At 31.2% G+C, this 20,477-nt stretch overlaps 2 protein-coding genes across 6 annotated transcripts in view; one reads left to right on the top strand and one right to left on the bottom strand.

Annotated features, from left to right (window-relative positions):
- Positions 1-4,364, top strand: part of LOC106721276 (synaptotagmin-7) — a 214,972-nt gene extending 210,608 nt beyond the window's left edge. For 4 of the 5 annotated variants that reach the window (XM_045682685.1, XM_045682686.1, XM_014516184.2 and 1 more), the window contains 6 exons: positions 200-340; positions 1,108-1,284; positions 1,442-1,522; positions 2,444-2,612; positions 3,433-3,645; positions 3,893-4,364. In XM_045682685.1, coding sequence (XP_045538641.1) covers positions 200-340; positions 1,108-1,284; positions 1,442-1,522; positions 2,444-2,612; positions 3,433-3,645; positions 3,893-3,993 — 882 coding nt within the window. In that variant the 3' untranslated portion in view covers positions 3,994-4,364. The remainder of the gene's footprint in view (positions 1-199; positions 341-1,107; positions 1,285-1,441; positions 1,523-2,443; positions 2,613-3,432; positions 3,646-3,892) is intronic. The other variant, XM_014516185.2, reaches the window with a different exon arrangement.
- A 3,688-nt stretch (positions 4,365-8,052) lies between these two features.
- Positions 8,053-9,653, bottom strand: LOC106721303. Its single transcript, XM_014516226.2, has 2 exons — positions 9,410-9,653; positions 8,053-8,669 (listed from the first exon to the last, which is right to left on the bottom strand). Exons 1-2 carry the CDS (start codon positions 9,636-9,638, stop codon positions 8,530-8,532), a joined length of 369 nt encoding a protein of 122 aa, XP_014371712.2. The 5' UTR covers positions 9,639-9,653; the 3' UTR covers positions 8,053-8,529.
- Positions 9,654-20,477: the final 10,824 nt, after the last annotated feature.

Genomic DNA, 20,477 nt, shown 5'->3' with positions numbered 1-20,477 from the left:
GTTGACTTCACACACTCGATCTCAATATCTCAGAAAGAAATTGTAGGTAAATAACCAAATAGCGAATGCTCTCTCATAACTTCAACAATAACATAAACGCTCTTTACAAATTGAACGATTGATGCACAATAACGGAGAGCAACAACCGTAGCAGTCCATTGTGACATCACTTTAAAGTGTTTCCACTGTGGACTGACAGATGGCGTTCCTGCAGAACCGTTCCATCTCGCTGGTGGACATGTACATCGATAACTCGGAGCCGTCAGAGAACGTCGGACAGATCCACTTCTCCCTCGAATACGACTTCCAAAACACAACTCTGATATTGAAGATCATACAGGTAATGTCATTCATTATTTTTTACTTCACAATGTGATGTTGATCAGCTTAGTAGTCGTCAGCACATACATGTCACTATCGAGAGGTTTGAGCCCAGGTGACTAGGTCTTAGTAGTCCACGCCAGTTCGGTGGGGATGAGCCAAGGTGTAATACCGTGCCATGTCGCCAGAACCGCAGAACTAAGAAGATAAAAACAAGGACATAGGTACCAAAACAATATGATATGAAGGGAACAACGTGTAATGATCCCAACATCAACGCAAGTTACAATTGTTCGCTAAACGTTAAACAAATCTTACTACTTGCTTGAACGTTATGCCAATAACAAAGGCAAATAAAATCATTGAGGATCGTGTACGACAATTGCATTAATATATATAGTTATTACTTGCGCTCAACTTAACGCCTGAATCATTGTGTACAAAAAGACTGAATCCTGGTGGATGAAAGACTGGAAGACTTTCCTAATATTTAAACTTCATTACCACGGCCAATCAGTATCAAATTGATTGCAAATTAGTGATGTAACATCACAAATCACGTGACCTAGGATTGATCTAGAGATTAATCGTAAATTAAAAGTGATTGACCTTTTAGAAACCGGGCTCTACAAACTAACCGGTATTCCATTTTTCTCATAGTAAAAGCAAATCTATTATGGTATGTACATGTAATGGCCAGTACGTAATTTGGAAGTCTACCATTTTTTTAATGCACATCTAGAATTAATAGAGTTAATCTACATTTTATAATATCTATGCTAATAGGGCAAAGAGCTGCCCGCTAAGGACCTGAGTGGCACCTCAGACCCGTACGTGCGGGTGACCCTGCTGCCAGACAAGAAGCACCGGCTGGAGACGAAGATTAAGCGGCGGACACTGAATCCGCGCTGGAACGAAACCTTCTACTTCGAGGGTTTCCCCATACAGAAACTGCAAAGCCGGGTATTAAAACCAAAATCTACTAAAAGTAAATTCACACTCACCTACAAACTAGCTCTACCTTAAAATACGTCATCTAAGCTTCTAGTGTATTAATATAGATAGAGCTCTTTAAATATGTATCGTTGTTTCAACCGTGAAATATGATTTACTGTTTTAGGTTCTACACCTGCACGTGTTTGACTACGATCGCTTCTCCAGAGATGATTCCATTGGAGAGGTCTTCTTACCGCTTTGCCAGGTCAATTTTATCCATACATATTAAGGATCATTATCATCTTCCTATGCCTTTTCCCATTCACTGGGAGCCTGCATTCCTTTTCCTGTTCCTCCAGACAGTACGATTTGTGGGGAAATCTTTGTCAAGACTTCGATCATACAGGACAAAAGACATCATTGACTTTATAATGATATTCTGTCTGTTATTGAATCTAACCTTAGTACCGCTAAATTGAATCGAAAAATGCTTTTATTTTTATCTATTCCTTCTTCACAATCAGCTTATGGAATCAAAGTCTTCACCGACATTAATTTAGATATATCACTTCATGGAATCGTAAAGTTGAAAATATACTGTAAAATAACTTTAAAATTACGGCAAAATTAGAAGTAGGGTCTAAAAGGGAATTTGTTACTATGTAATTTAGTAGAACTTCGTGGAATTTATTCTGCGTAATTTTGGATTTTATTACTATTTCTACAATAATGTTTGTTAACTTCGTGTTTACTTTATGAAGCATAAAATTAAAGTAAGAAGTAGATATACTTTTTTGTCAGTAATTTTACGAATTTCTATTGTTTTACAAATCTAGTACTTAGTCAAATTAGCTTAAAGTTGATCAATGTTTCAACTAGCACTTACCAATCTTTAGAGACTTACTACCAGTATAGATAACCATTCGCTTAACCCAGAGATCAATCAGCAAAGATTCTAGGAAGTAATAATTGACTTCAGAAGTTATAGAAACGAGAATAGCGACAGCTATCACTTTTTCTATTAGATTTTTAAAATTTCGTAGTTATGATTGTTATAGAGTTCGAAACGAATAATATTATTGCCACGATTGGGCTTTTTTATTGTCCTTTTCCCACTTCCTTCTACTATTTTTGTTTACGTTCATTTATTATGATTATAATTTTACCATATTTTTTTCTACAACAGGTGGATTTCAGTGAGAAGCCATCATTCTGGAAAGCACTGAAACCCCCCGCCAAGGATAAGTGCGGGGAGCTGCTGACGTCACTCTGCTATCACCCCAGCAACAGCGTGCTCACGCTCACGTTGCTCAAGGCGAGGAACCTCAAAGCCAAGGATATTAATGGAAAGTCAGGTAATATCACAATAATAGTGTTTAACTATGACATATAAAATAAGTGACAATGTTTTTGTTTGCTTTAGCTAACTGAACCTATTAAAAGAAGCGGTAGAAAGAAGCAAATTCAAGAGTTTTAAAAATTAAGGCTCAGATATTCTGAGATTTTACTCTTAATTTATTTTCACAGCGATCACTTTCCATAGTACATAAATCAAGATACAATCTAAAAGCGGCACTCTCAATTAAGGGAGACCGGATGGAAACTGGACTATTTGAGTTATTGCTCTTCGCTTTTTAGGGATAGTCGAAAAGGAACAGACATCCATAGCAAAAACATGTTCATAAAATTTATTACAACATCTTGCCTATTTGATTACTCGACGAAAATTTTGTTTAGCCATGAAACTTGAATATTTTGAGTCAAAAATATTAACAGCTGAAAATAATGAGGCAAGACTTCTTTCTTTTTCTAATCAAAGTATTTTTTTATATTATTTTATGTTGAATAATTTTTCGGATAACATTTGTTAATGAATCCTTAAAAAGAGATGAAAATTGAAAAAATCGGCATCAAATTACTTGATCTTCAATTAATTATAAATTGCTCTGTTAACTATCCTGGGATTCGGAAAGCTTCTAAATTTATAAAATGTCCACAAAGACAGCGACTGATAAAAATCAATCTGGGATTGCTTAATTGTAAATCTCTCTTTAGAAATACTCAAATCTATTTCGGAATATCATAGGGCTAAAGTCATTTAATATTATTGGCTTCTAAAATAAAACGTTTATTCGTATTACTTTGATCCTTAATATCTTATAACTTCCTTTCCAGATCCGTACGTTAAAGTTTGGTTGCAATTCGGTGACAAGCGCATAGAGAAGCGTAAGACTGCGATTTTTAAATGCACATTGAACCCGGTCTTCAACGACTCCTTCTCTTTCAACGTGCCGTGGGAGAAGATCAGGGAATGCTCCCTCGACGTCCAAGTTATGGACTTTGATAACATCGGACGCAATGAACTAATTGGAAGAATACTCTTGGCCGGTAAATATATTTACTTGGAAGTAATCTTTTTAGACTAATAAAAACATAGCAAAGGTAAAACAGGAAAGTATTTAAAACTAATGTAAAAGATTTTTTTAAATAGTTTCAGTTTTTAAGTTTGTTGGAAAACATCCATCCAGTCACCATTTAAGTTTACTATCGGTAAAAATAGTAAAATGCCTAATTCTTGATGAAGTTACTAATATTGATTAAAATAATTTTAAAAATAAATTGTTCTTAATTCCAGGTAAAAACGGTTCCGGCGCCACGGAGACGAAACATTGGCAGGACATGATCACAAAACCGCGGCAGACCATCGTGCAGTGGCATCGCCTCAAACCTGAATAAACGCATTGTTGAAACATAAAAATAAATAAATTTTATACCGGAGAAAGTTGATACAAAACGTCATAAGACTGAATGGTTAACAAAAAAAAATCTAAAACGCCTCGGAAAAAAAATATCTTCTTCAGTCACTCGTGATTTCTAACCGTGGATTTTCACTGCCGAAAGGCCTGCACAAAAACATCTAGCTATCTCTGTTATTCTCATAGAGAATGAATGTGATGATAATATGTTTTTATACATGTTTCAGCAGTTAAAACCCACGGTAACGCTGTGCACAAGTTCTTTCGTTATCTCCATGACTTCGACACTTTCTTGACACTGCAACCTGAAAGCACAGTATTCTTTTTACCTATGTTTCTTAATATATTTATTTACGATTCGTTTTAAAAATTACATTTTTCTTCTCTACTAGTTTTCGAAATCTTTTTTGAAGTTCTAAATAATATAGTATTGATAATTATTTATATGACTTTTAGTTTTCTTCATTTCTGATATGATTAGAATTTGTCAGATTTTTTTTAAAATCTTGTGTTTAATTTAGATTTGTTAATCAAAAGCACAAGCATACTCTTCATTGATAAAAACGCAAAATACAAATAGTTCTACAAGGAACTTATGGCAGTCGGAAAATATGTGAACTTACAATGTCATCTTGATCGGCAGCTGCACGAGTTAATGTTGCCATTTTCATAATTTCGAAATTCCATAAAAGTAATACCCATGATATTAAAATATGTATATAGGCTAATTTGTTAATGTGTTTGGATTTATCAATTTAAATAGTAATAACTACGAGAAGTCAGATGATAACTTGCAAATCAATTGCTTTAAGTTGCATCATGGACTACTTTCGGAAGAAGTTAGGTAATTTTTTCACACTGGTAACCCTTAACACTTGTAGGTTGTCCCTTTTAATGTCAAAAGCCATAATCCTTGTAGGACTATATTTCATAAACAGATTCTTGAAAAGTGATCTGAATATACACATATTTCAACAGCATTTTTGAAAATCAGACTTCAATGTTCTAAGAACATAAAACGTTTTCAGTCAAATATTAGGAAAAGATAAAATGACGGTTACATTTGCTGTGTTGTTCCTACTTGCTCGTAACTACATTCTCTTATCTAATCAATACATATACTATCTTTCTGAGATTCTCTTAATCTAAAAGTAAATAAATAGAAAATTACAAAATTTGGAAAAAAAAAATTCTGACTTAAACAAAAAATGTTGACTCTTGTGAGTTCTTTACTTCGATTCCATTGGCGCAAACACATAAAATACATTGTCCCTCTCTCAGAGACGACACTACATTTCAATACAATACAATAGTTGTCATGTTAGTAATTTTCTATTTATTTGTCATAGATTCTAGAGAATCTTCTTTCTATTAAACTGTATAAATTATTGACGTTTTATTAAAAGTTGAATGATCGATGTTATTATTAAAATTGTTAGACATAAAAAATTAGAATATTATTGTTAAATTTTAGTAGAATTATGAAAAAAAGTCGAGTTCACATCGCACAAAAAATGTAGAAGTTTACGTTTAAAATATATTTAAGTATATTTCAAATTTATATTAATTCATTTAGAAATTCAAAAATATACTGTTAGCAATTTAATTTCAAAAAATTGCTCAAAAACGTATCTAAAATCTGTAATAAATCTGATAACATTTAATTCATTTATTTTAATTTTATTTAATTGATAATATTATACATGTATAAATAAATGTAGAAAGAGCAAGTAAGTGGTTGGTCAATTTTAAGAGTGTATCTAAATGAAGACGTAAATAACGGTGTTGTTTATTACTCATGTTATTGAATCATTACTTTCAACCTAATAATGATCACATAATATTAGTGTTAATCAAATGCTTATTGTTACATGTTATTAAGCTTAGTAAAAACAATAAAATTAGTTTTGATGTTGACATTGAGGACTAAATGATTCATAATTCAAAATTATATACATACCTTTATAAAAGTTTTTTAGATACATGTAGAATATTTTATAGAAAATACCTACTGATTAGCTTGTTGTCGTAGGTGTTAGTCGGTGTTTAAGTGAATTAGTTGCGAAGTGTTGAATGTTGAACAAATAAATAGCCAAAAATAAATAAATTATAATTTATATCAGAGCTTTGAATGGGATTTTAAAAAGTTCATAAACTGAGTAAAGATAATAACAGGTTATTATAATATTGCTTAATATAATAATTATAGTAAAACATAGATTTAGATATACCAACCTTTCAATTTATTTCATCGATTGATTCAAATTTCCTTGTTATTTGTGTAATATATATAACTGTGGGTATACACTGTCAAAAAATTGATACAAGAATACTATCAGTCATTTTTTTCTGTGAGATTGAGAGCAATATTATTTTGTATCTATATTTGATCAGTGGAATCCTACGGTAATAATTACGTCATCAGTAGACATAATGGACTAGATTGAAAAATCAAGTTTTACTAGCGTGTAAAAGTCGATCGCTTGTTTAGATTATATTCTCGAAGTGTGCGGTAATAGTGAAATGAAAAAAAAAAAAAAATGTCCCCAAAATGCAGTGATCTAGTTCATATAAACAGTTCGCTTAGACATATTAATGTTGTAATAGATAATGCAAAGTTGTAACTCCTCTTAGCTAAAAAGCTGAAAGTATATTTTTTACTGTCGGATTTTTGCAGAATAGAGTGTATTTTAACAAAAAAAACTTACTCGAGAGGGAAAACTCCTTTCGAAAGCTTCTTCGTTATTTTTGCTATGCATTTTGAGAACATTATTTTTGATCTATATAAAACTGCGTATTTAGTCGTAAAATTATTGTATTTAATATAATTTTCACATCATTTGTCAAGGCATATCCTCGGTAGAAGAGTTAAAGTTATAAAATGTAATTATAAAAAGAAAGGTCAAAATGAGAGGAACTATTCTATAAATGTACATAAAAAATAGGAATATTTTCAAACATACTTTGTGATCGCTATATCATTTCTTATTTATCTAGTTCATTAAAGTTGGATGTATTTTTCTTCCCTTAACTACCTCTATTTAAACAAATTGTTTGCTTTATGACTAATTATTTAGTTAATAGTATTTCGAATTAATATATTTTTAATAGTTTTGACGTAAAATCTTAGAACATATCAATTATTTTTTGTTCCAAATACACTATTAAAGTATATATATTTTTATGAAAGGAATTTGAAAGAGATGGCTATTTTTCGTCTTGTATACATATTTTTTCTGACACAACTGCTTTTAAAAAAATGTTTATCTGCATTTTTATGGCATAAATTTTTTTATATTTTTTTAAAATAGTCTTACTTGTTAAGTTTTCTTTCTAAAAAACCGTATCCTCTTTCCGCAGTTATCTCGCCATTTGTGAAAGCTTGTTTTTTGTAACATTTAGCTCAAATGATGTTATTAAAATCGCGGTCGGTGTCTATTTTGTGCAATATTGTAATTGTATTAAATGTTAAAATTAGGTGAATTGTGATTCTAACAATATAGCTGATTATTTTATCTCATAGTTAACTAAAGTTTTATCACATACAAATAAGGAATCAGTGTTTAGAATATAGATGAATGTTATAAAATGTATTTATAGATTGTTATAATTATCTGCTTTCTTTGCTTTTTAAAGTTTTCTTACAATTGTTGATATTTCTGTGCGGAATTATGAAATTATTCTTTTTAGAATGAAGGCATTTAAAATGTAGTATGAAAATGTGTAAGTAGATATAAAATCGTGTATTTTCATGTGTAATTACGCCTTCAAATGTTAATCTTTATATTTTTTTTAATAATATGTTAAAATAATGTTATATTTACCTTTAATTAGCGACATTTTTTTATTCCAGACATATGAAAATGTTGACAATCTTACTATATATTGTATATTATATTTGTGACAATCATTATTCCCAAATAAAGTATGGAGTTAAAATATCGTTTGATTATTATGTTAGCCGTTGGCAGAAATCAAAAACATGTTTAGAAATTTTGTATTTTTTTATTGAATAGGTTTTTAATTATTTTATGTATCAATATCACAAACATTACCTTATAATAGGTCGGTATTCAAGTAAAAAAAGCCGATAACTTCTAAAAAAAAATCGACAATCACATACAAAATCGTAATCCGAACATTCTTTTTGTGTAAAAAAAACAAACAACCTTTATTCTTCTCAAACAATGAAATGACTGATATTTGTCGTGATATAAAAGACAGGAAATGGGAAATGGGCTTTTGAATTTGGTATACTATTGTGATTCCATTGTTAGTCGTCGGTGTTAAATACCAATACGTTTAGAAAGTGGATACCGTTATTGAGTATAGAATGAACATAAAATTAACATCGATTTGTGTACGATATATTGAGACCAATCGTATTTCTTAATAATAGGAATATCACCTTGAAAATATCAAATTGTTTTACTGATTTCAATTTTGGATCTATCCGAAGCATCAAGGTGCTTTATAATTTGGCGCCTAATTTATTTTTTTATTCTAAATTTTGCATTTAAGCCTTAGGTTTCTCTTCCGCTGTCTTTTCCTCTTCAGGAGCGGCTGTGGGGAGTTCAGGGTACTCCAGTTTCACGCCATCCTCGCATGTGAAGACAGGACAGCAGTCGGGGAAAGGTGCGGTCTTGTTTGTCTTGTCTGTAACACAAAAAGTCATAGCCATTTAATTAAAAGTCTATAACAGTCACATCTTACCGTAGAATTCCACTGCTGTGACACTTTGGTTAATGTATGATGTCATCCCTTTCATACTCTTTGACAAATCAGAGACAACAAAATGTATTAATACAAGTATCACATCAGCGAAGTTCTAAAGTTACAAACGACATTTACGTTTTATAAACAAGTTCGTAGGCGGATTTGAAATAAAACTGGACTAAAAGCAAATTCTTTTATGCTGCATTAGAATTGCCATTTTATTCAGAAATATATCATTCAACATAAGTCACCTTAAAGTTCAATACCGTTCATAGATACGTGTAACTTATTTTCTTGTTCTTAAATTAAATTAAAGCTGTGAAATAATATAATTAAGGAGTTGCTCACAAGGTCGTTTGGAACATAATATTTCTCTGCATTACTTATTTCGATTTCACATTTATGATAACACAATAGGATGTTCTAAAATACTTTAGAAATAATTTACTTTTCTGAATATGAAACCTGACTAGATTCATTAATGCCGCATTCAGTCACTTATTGGTTTTACTTAAAGTATTAGGAAAGGCCCATTCCCTGCAGAGAGCTGATGATAGCCCCATAATGTTTGTTCTCTTGCATCATAATGGGCCAAAATGGATGATGTACCATTTTTTCCTATGGGTTTCGACACGTCGTGCCAATTTGAATATTATAAATTTGTTTATTGTGTAACTGACCAGTGTCGAGTTTGCACTTGGGATTGGCGAGTGGCAGGGGTCCGCAGTCTTCGACCAACTCGAGTAGACGCGGAGGCGTGTCCTGGCTGATGACGCACATGCTGCGGCCACAGAACGGCGCCAAATCCCAGGTGTTACCTGGCTCGACGGTCGCGCAGCGGGTTGACGCGAAGCACAATCCCGGGAAGTCTGTAGGATAAACAAAGGTATTTAGATTGGTGAACATCATCTACAAAAATAGACCCATCTTTTCATAGAAGGCAACTATGTTTTATGAACAGATGCATCTTTAAATTACTGGTACTTCAATGACTAATTTTCGAAGAAAAAACTTCTTCCAAATATCTTATGAGTCTTATGAGTTAATTAAACAATCAAACATCGTTATTGATACATTTGAAATATATTTTACATACGTTCAAGGTATTAGAAATAACCACATGAACTGCTTCGCAATAGTAGAAAACAACTGACGAGCTTGTGTTAAAGGCAATCGCTACCAGAAACATGAAAGGAAAGCAAACTTAGAACCATTCCAGTACATCTATAATATGTAATTGTTACATAGTCACGTCGATACTTGAAACATAATTCAGCGTATGTGTAATTATTTGTACAACACGGTACTGGATTTATTATGTCCGTGAAGTAAAAGGCAACTTTCTAAACCTTCCTGCGTTACGTAACTGTCAACCGTTTCTAATTGTAAGACAATACTTCCTGCTTACAAACCTCCTCTTTGTCACCACTAACAAGGTAGTCGTTTAAAAAATAAGTATACACTCATGTACTAGTAACAATGTCTTGTCCTCTAACCGAGTCTTTCTCCTGCCGTAACACGTGTACAAAAACATATTTTGTGATGAACAGGACTACGCATTTGGTACATGAACTTTTACTGCACATTCAAATAAATATAATTTAACACGAATGTTCATTTTTAAATTCAACATCAATAGAATAAGAATTATTAATTAACTAGCTGTCGCCCGCGACTCCGTCCGCACGGAATTAAAAAAAACTTAATAAGTAGCCTATGTATTCTTCTAGACTATGCTCTACCTATATGCCAAATTTCATCAAGATTCATGAAACCGTACTAGAAATACCTTAAAACAAACATCCATCCATCTAAACATTCGCATTTATAATATTAGTAAGATTTATGTGAATTTAATATTCATTAATGTGTACGATAAATGCCTAGAATGTAACGTTAATACGATGTTAGAATCAGCCTTTATAATTTGGTGTAATTTAATAACGATCAAAGCTGGTACAGTTTCTAAGAAACATTGAAGCAGTGAGCCTTGATCCCTTTTACTGAAGCTGCTACATACATAAATACAAATGAATACAAATAAGTAAAAGTAACGAAAATCTGAGATAACGATTTTTGTTTTTGTTCATACAGATGGCAAAAGAAAACCTACGATAAGTTGTAAGTACTTAATTGTTTTATTTAACTAGTTTTTAGTCCGCACGGAATTAGACTAATATATCAAATTTCTAAAAACTTACATACAAACATCTATCCATCGCATTTATTAAATTAGTAAGAAATTTTTTATTTCCATATTAAATTCGTTAACATTATATAGATCGTGTTTCTAGGTCTTTAAGATTGTAAGTTTAATTCATTCTACTAATGTGCAAATACATTTAAACTTAAGACGTGAATGTAGATCAGGGCCGTCATGTAAGACCTGGCAATCACTTGAATAGTATATTTTAGACTTATATTGTTATATACTGCAAGATTAATAGCGATAAAAATAATGTAACACATTAAGCATTAAATTACATTGCTGTTTTCATACACAGTCACATTTAGGTCCATATAAGCCGTCGATGTAATGCAAAAAGCAGTGATTTAGGGGAAAGTCGCATGCTGATTCATTTTTATTGCAAAATGCAGTTTTTTAATGCACTTCATTTAAGTAAAGACTTGTTGGCACATTGTTGTAGAGACAGTCATTACTCAGTTTAGGATAAGATGTTTTGGTATTCCACGGCTGAGGAAATCTACAGAAAAACAGCTTCATTTCGCAGAGAATAAATTAGTAAATATGCTTATTAGATTCATAGTAAAAAATTCCAGATGTCTAGTTACCCGATATAGGAAATAAGGCTAAGTAAACTCGCTTAGGAATAAGGAGTGGTTCAGTGTATGCATAAACAAACAACTTGAACTAAGTAACATAAAATTTATGTAATTTTACGAAGCTAAAATGTTGTGGATATTTATTTTAATTGAAAGTTGTAACTCTAATTCACCAAAGATTATTGTACTACTATTCACCATGTCTTGATTTTTGACTGAAAAATTCTCTAACTATTGCTGCCCTATGTCCTAGATCACATACGTCTAAGGTTCTATCGTAGTTCGTTTCTTATGTATAGAGTTATGTCATATATGCTTATAAAATTAACATAATGGTTAAATAACATCATTGCTTAACGAATTTCTTACCTGGTTATTTAACTGATGCAAAACTGGAGCAATAACGTTTTAGAATTGCAAATACGGCTACCGCTATATTTTGAACCTTATTAGAATGTAAGAAACAAAGGTTATTCTAGTGAAAGTGACCTTTTACCAACAAATAACACTAATATTTTACATTTAGAAATTCGCCCATTTAGAATTTAAAAAAATAACAAAGTTCCTTTAAAATTAAAATAAAATGATGAAATTGAAATGAGCTCATTTCAAATTTACCAGCCAAGTGTAAAAATGTACACATTAATTTGAAAGAAGTGGAATATTCCTCGGTAAATTTTGTGCAAGGCCCCGTAAAATTCGTAGAATTGCCGCAAAAGTGTGTAACAGTAAGTAGTTATGAATTCGACCCACGCGCATCCTTCTCGTTAACTGCACACGGCTCCACGAAACTAGGTCACTTGACTCTAAATTAATGCTATTTTGACGTTTTAGTTTACTTAAAAACAACGTCCGTTGCAACGTTTATATTTCAACAGGACTTCCATTTATATTAAACTAGCTTTTACCCGCGACACCGACCGCGCTTAAAAAAAAAACTTTTTAAGTTGCCTATGTGTTCCTACATCTGTGCTAAAATTCATCAATATCCATAGAGCCGTTCCGGAGTTACCTTCAAATAAACATCCATTCATCTAAACTTTTGCACTTATAATAATATAAGTAACATGTATCCAAAGTAGTTTAAAATATTATAAATTTTATGGCTGTTACAATTTATCCATTATGCTAGCATAATTATAAATTAATTAAAAGGCTGAAATAATAAGAAATATTATTAAAATGTAACATGTAATTCCTCCATTAAGACCGATATTTTATAATTTAATCTATCAATAAAAATGAAAAGTATCAAATCATAATTTGAATATTTTAACACTCATAATAATTTATTAGAAACTTAATTACTCCGTACCGTTTTATATAATTGAGCAATTACGTGCAATTTTTCTTTCAGTTGCGTGATCAAATATAATATGTCATACTTAGACAATGCGTACTAATTTATGAGAGTAATAACTTAGGAAGATTTTAAGTGAACATTTAAGCAGTGGTACCAATATTATAAAGACTTCTTACACAATAATGGTGTGTCGCAATTTGTCAACCGTTTTTGGATTACAGTGACTTTCAGTACCGGTCTACATTATGACACATAAAAATTACTTTCACCGGACTTTCAATATGCCTCCTTAAAGGTTTAAAATGAAGACGTTATTTATTTCTCTTGTTATAACCATTAAAGGTCATCGGTCAATAAAACGCCAGAAATTCTCGAGTAATTTCACTGTTATCGATTACTTTTTTCCAATATTGAATCAACCATCTCGAATTGATTCTTGAGTTACGAAACTTGTATATAGTTTTTTTTTTAATTCTGTGTTAAAAAAAATACAGTACTTTCACATTCGTTTGATATATGGCAATGAAAGACGATTGAGGAAAGTATTTTGATATCAGGATGTAAAAGTATAAGCTCAATAAATGTCAACGTAAAATGTCATTTCCTCAAATGAAGTGTCAGATTTATTTTTAATTGTACAAGTTTTTTTTTCCCGTCTTACCGTCCGCTTATATCGTACTAGCTTACCCGTGACTTCGTCCGCGCGGAATAAAAAAAAATGCACACAAGATAAAAAAGTTCCTATGTCCGTCTCCTAGTTCTAAGCTACCTCCCCATCAATTTTCAGCTAAATCAGTTCGACCGATCTTGAGTTATAAATAGTGTAACTAACACGACTTTCTTTTATATATATAGAAGCTTTTGCCCGCGACTTCGTCCGCGCGGAATAAAAAATAGAAAACGGGGTAAAAATTCTATCCTATGTCCGTTTCCTGGTTCTAAGCTACCTGCCCACCAATTTTCAGTCAAATCGATTCAGCCGTTCTTGAGTTATAAATAGTGTGACTAACACGACTTTCTTTTATATATATAGATAGATAGATAGAATGCAACACGAGTTACGCAACAGTGATCGGATTCGAAATTTAAATTCCGATCGCTCGCGAAAAGTAACATCGTCTTGACAACTACGATGCATTACGTGTCTCGACGATATTGAACACACGATAATTTAGTATGAGTTTTCACGTACATCAATAACTTTCATTTTAGACTACCACGTGGTAGTCTAGAACGTTCCAAGGTCAAGTAAGTTAATCCGTTCACTCTGTCACTTTATTGCTCTGTTACGTGACTCACTTTCGTGTTGTATAAAGGATAATTTTACTGTACTAAGGCCACCAGGAAATGATCTGAATAAATGAAGGCGTTTAGATTTAAACTGGCCGGTTTCTTGGTATCAGTAAACAATAGTAGTTTTGATTACAGTTACCTTCAACATTAATTTATAAACTATTTTACTTTTTATTTTATAATATTCTAGGAAGGGAAATAAATTTGATTGCTTTTATGGTATCCATTAGAAATGTTTATTTAACTTGTGAAATTAACATACTAAGCTCTTGCATTTCGTTTAAAGAACAAGCCCTATTCCTTTCTTTCCTTTATTCACCTACTTGCTTTTGTTGGACTTAAAAAGTGCATCTTTTAATGTCATCATAATCAAAAAAACACTATCAAAATAAAACTATACGTAATTTACCATCATCTGAATGTTAACCATAACGGTGTCATGACTGGTTTCAAGATGCATTCAAACTTTAAATTAAACAGGTTTTAAGTTACAACGTTTGCCTTTCCAGTTATTGCCCTCTGGGCATACGTCCTGTCAAATTATGCAACATGGATACGTACAATTTCCTGTTATAAAATCGAACGGCGAACGGATTTTTATAGAAGGAAGCTTTTTTTTCAAGTCGATGCATGTAAACGGCTTAATTATGAATACGAATTGCATTCGCATTAATATTGAATACTTCGCTCAGGCGTTTTTAGTACATTTAAATCAATAAACTTAAGTACCTACAGTTTCTATAATACACCTTTATTATGCTTACGCATTTTGTTTATCAGATTATTATTTACGTATAACAAAATAATTAACTTAGATTATAAATGGAAAGTAAACTCTAACAACTTAATTTTAAAGGATATTAAGCATGGATTAATCTTGTAATTATAATTATAGACGTACTGATAAAAACAATGAATATAAAAAAATCACAACTGCAGAACGGTCAGTTTATCTACGTAAAAAAATAACATAAAACCAGATCTCACCTAACAATCTTGAGCAATTTCGACAAACCCTAAATCGAATTTACCGAGAGTAATATCGATGTAGTTTGTACAGCGTACAATATCGATTCCGAACGCATCATTATAATATTACGTAATCGAGAAGCGAGTATATTCATTTTAGTCGATGCTATCGAATCGATTGCGAATTGCCAGTTGCAGCGGGTGCAGCGGTTGCGACATTTCCTACATCATTGCGACAAACTGTAATGCACTGGCCGGTAATAATGTTGCCATATACCGTACAAATTAGCCTTTACTTTAGGTCTAGTAATTAATGAAGAATACAAGCTTTTAATTGATTTTTTGGATTAACATGTACAAAATAAAATTCAATTATTAAAAACTGGGTTTTTATATTATTTCACTACATGCAAATTTTAATTTAGTAGGGAAAGTGTGTAGTGAATGTTTCAGATAAAATTAAATTTCATAAATCTGTACAATTTTAAACTTCAAAACAATACAACTTTAAGCATATTTATTTATGCATTAATATAATAAAGTTTACGAGAACTTTCAATTCTTACATTCTATAAAAAAATATTTACCATTTTTCATCTTCTATATATATAAAAGTGATTTATTATAACGTTCATAAATGTGAAAGTATTGTCAGTTATATACGAAAGTTTCAAGTTGTTACAACCTATTTAATTTATATACCACTTACTGTAAAAGAAAACATTCCACGTCCACTTTCGATAGTATGAAATACAAATATTAAATGTGTGAAGAGTAAAATGTTGTAAGAGGTGACATAATCTGTGGTATGTTTTAGTGTGTGTGTAATTGCATAAAACTCAAGAGATACTCTATGTAAAGCATAAACAATGAGATATAGATGTCAAGCACTGAATTAAAATCATACCAGTTGCATTATACATGGCCTAGGACCTAGTATATTCTTTATCTGAGTACATGGCTATAAATCAATTGAACAGCTAAGATTTTTTATCTTCTTTTATAAAATAAACGTTACATCGACGCGGTATTCAATTTCTTTTGTTTTATTAAATTTTACTACGTAAATATATGAAACTGGTCGATTTAAATATTTACGTAATAGGATGCTATTGGCGAGCGGTAGTGGTAATAAATATTTAGCCGGAAAGGTTCGCAATAGTGGGTTGTCGTTGTGACTACTTGAACATGCAATTTTATACATTATCTATAATTATTTGGAAGTATATCCTGAGTGTAATTTCCGCGAGGTAATAAGTTGCAGAAGCCTCTTTCGTTCTTCTATACAGGTTTCTTTTATTATTACTTATTTTTATATTTAAGGTAGAAAATATTATAATTGCAATTTAATTAGTCAATGTCATTTTCATCATCGACGTTTTTTTTTTATTTTATAAAAATAAAAAGGCAAATAACTTTGTTCATGTTATAGCTAAATATTTCTTCATCGTTTCGATAAATTCATTGCCAAGGTCAAGGTTATAAATTGACAGTAACTGAGACTGTAGAAAATTAATACATCGAGACAGTTCTAAACAAAATTATTTGTATAACATTTTATAAATTTGTCCGAAAAAATAAAGCCCCACTAACTAAACCCCTGACGACACTCCGGAGAGGTATATCCTTTTAAGTTACAGGTCACAATTGGAAAGGACATGTAAACTTTACAAAACTTTGAAAAACATTACCCGCCTCTATTCCCTTCAGTCGGGTAAATCAATATCATAGCAAATATAAATTATTTTTTTACCAATAACAAAGATTTAAGTATCTTATAAAATGGTTATTTCATAGTTTTAAATTATGTAAGTAGATTAGTTTTTTAATGTAAACGCAAACTCGCCAATCCATTTAAATATTTGAATCTGGATCAATGGAACTGGATAAACCAGTATCTTATTGAGCGAAGTATGTCTATTATTACGCAATACGGAGGCTTGGAAAATAATGATACATTAAAATATTTAAATATTGACGTATTAAACATTAAAAATCAAATAGAAACCAAAGAGAATATCTCTTTTACAAAAAGAAATCTTCGCTTACTATCTGTGACATGAAAGCACTTAGTTTATATTCCTAAGTTTTATTATATTCTCTAACAGAATAATAGTAATATCTTGTAAAAATAGACCTAAACAACAAGATATTGCTTCTATTATTATTCATAATAATACAGGAAGTATATTGAAAAGCCGTCAAATCTAGATCAAGCAAAACTATTCTTTAAATGACTCAATTTAGTCTCAAATATATAAATATATTCATGAGCCGTATAATATATATGTTAGTGATAAAAAATTAATACAACAACTGGCTTTAAATATCTTTCGATTGTATTACAAGCTTTTGATATTATTCAGGAACTTTTGTTGCAATGCATAAAAACTTACGACTTAGACAATATATGAGATAGATACATAGAGTAGATTCTCTTGTAAAGATTAATTAAAACTCAGCCTTCATATTTAGTTTAACTTTGTTTATTTAATCTGTAGGGATCCATGACACAATGTCAACTTAGTTTGGATACCAGTCCCCAATTTATTGCTTGTGTATTCAATTGTAATTTCTTTAGACGAACCAATAAACATATTTTTTTATTTAAAAATACATATCCATATTGTATTTTAAATGAATAATTCATATTAATTATACCAACACGAAATCTAGTAAGTTTTAAAATTAAATGTAACAATTTTAAGTGATATGTATTAGTGTAACTTATGAATTGAGAAAGTAGAAAGTAATAACCAAGTAGTAATAAATAATTGGAAGTATAATCAACATGTGGCAAGTAAATTTCATTTAATTATAGCATACGCACGCGATTTCACATTGCTTAGATGCATATGAATATATTTTTGTGAACTTATCGGATATTTTTAATAAAATATCACGAAAAAGCTTTTAAGAATATTTACTCGATATTTAATGAATTATGAACAAAAAAGGCATCATCTCAACACATTTGAATTAGAATTCAAATATTTAAATTATTATCGAATCTAATTTTACTTTCAAATAGAACGTGGACATATTTTTTTATAAAACAAGATTGATTCTAAATTGATAGCGCCCTTGAACTTGTCCAAAGATCAAATATTCGTCTTGTCAAATTTTCTTAGAGCCATCTTCATTTAGATCAAAAAATATTATACATATTAATGATATACGTTTTTTTTAAAACGGAAACGCGTGTAAAAACTGTTTAAAAAGTAATTAATACTCAATAAATAATAATTCAATCTGTAATTTTTTAATAAATTAATGAGACACTGACCTCTTAACACGTCAGCGGGGATCAGCCGCTTGAAAGTCTTCGGCCTTTCTCCATCCTTTTCCTCTTCAGCGGCGAAAGCCAACGCGAATACGGCAAGAACAAACAGGTACTTCATCTTGGCAGGCGAACACCTTACGAGTGCCGATCGAAAAAAAAGAAAAAAACCAGAGCTACGCGCACTTTTTCTCAAGTGACAGCTTCGCGTTGCGTTCGCGCCACACGACTGGGTTCCACATTCGATTTTCGCGGGGTTTTATTCAAACTGACAGGCGGGGAGTGAATGGTGGAAACAAGATGGCTGTTGTATGCAGGCGTCGGGTATTATTTTTATGTTTTGTGATGTCTCAGGGTTGGCTTTGTTACGAAATAGTTTTTTACTTTATTCTCTTTGGAACGAGTAAAGTCATCGGTGGGCGCATCGTACGTAATTTTGTTTACGTATTTAATTACCCTTTAAGATTGTTTTGACAGTCTTGGAAATCTTTTTGGTAATGAAAGTCGGCAACGGGATCACCTCGAAGTTTTACTTCGATTTTTTTTTATTTCCTGCCTATCTGAGTATATATATGATAAGTAGATAAGTCTATAAATTAATAAGTACCCAGTAACTACATATATAAAATATACAATAGTAGCATGACGTGGCTATTTGGACAATAAAACTCATTCCTCTTTTTCCGTACCTTAATTTAATTAAAAATGTTCGTTAAAATTATGTCTGAATCAATCCACACTGGGTTGCGGTTGATTATGAATTAGTCACACAACATATGGTAGGTTTGACACCTCGGTGGGGTCGTGTCTGAGCTGAGGATAATGCATGTTTACGTCATTCCAGATTAACTTAAAACTTATAAATCCGCATCTATTTTCTATTCAGAGGCGACTCTTAATCGCGCCATCCCCATGCTTATTTCTAAAGTACCAAGGACAAAGGTCACCCACATGCAAACTTTGTAACCAATTGTTAAATTATTTTTAAAGGAATCTCTCATATAATGGATATGGGATAAAATTTATAGTCAAGAATTTAAATAAAACAATAAATAATCTTCAAGATAAAGAAAATATTGTCACGTTAAAGAACAAGAAGTTTCCGAATTTAGTAAAATAAATTACTCGAATAAAAACTAAGGGCTTATTTGTGAAAAATTAAATAAATAATATAAAATGGCGATCTGTTCGGTCACCAACTTAATAATTAGACTTAGAACTTACTTTTATACCGCTTTACCTTCCTTTCTGAGCTTTATTTAGACAGTTTGAACATGTAGGTAATGCTAAGAAATTTATTAACTGCTTACCTGAGCGGTATTTTCCTGTCTTACCCACCCATACGAAGTTACCTAACACTAGATCGTGTTAGTGCACTTACGCTGTTACTAATTCAGGTTTAGAGTTGCCCCACATGTATGTACATGCTACTTTGATTTTTAAGATACAGGACCTGTCAAGCGCACGCATTCCTTTCTACGAAATAAAAACTGATAATAAGTATTTTTGTTTGGTTATGTGCTCTTTATCTAAATTTTTGAGTTAATTTGCGTTCATAAAAACGTAATTGTCAGCATCATAATATGCACATGTATGATTGTCATCTTTACATCAACCCCTGCGAAAAATAGCAGAATTTATCGAATACAACGGAGACTATGCCTAGTCCGTTTCTATATAGTCAAATATATGTTATGACTGCTAAACGATTAATGTACAAACTACTTAGAAGTCGTAAGTCTCGGATTAAGTCTGAAAGTGAAGTGTGTTTTTAAATTCGGGAATATTCATAAATATATGATAAGTTCTTTTAGTAAGAAGTCGCGGATTTATACAAGCTATAAGGCTATAACATTACGAATACACAGAATAAATAAATCTACTTGAGTATTCGTAACCCACGATTATTGTATCATAAGTCTGCCTGCCCCCTTTTAAGTTACGAATATGAGAATATCAAAATGATGGTTTTCTTTTTTATTCTTTTAGAAAATGCTAACTTTTTGATTTCGATCACTAATCTATTTTAATTTATTGATACAATAAAAAAAGCTTCACATCTTCCTACAATATACACATGCATAATTTTTTATTACCTTTTTTTATATTAAACGACGTC

The sequence above is a fragment of the Papilio machaon genome, chromosome 19, assembly GCF_912999745.1.
Source record: "Papilio machaon chromosome 19, ilPapMach1.1, whole genome shotgun sequence".
Classification (NCBI taxonomy): domain Eukaryota; kingdom Metazoa; phylum Arthropoda; class Insecta; order Lepidoptera; family Papilionidae; genus Papilio; species Papilio machaon.
Note: the sequence above shows the minus strand (reverse complement) of the source record. Positions and strands in the feature narration are given on the sequence as shown.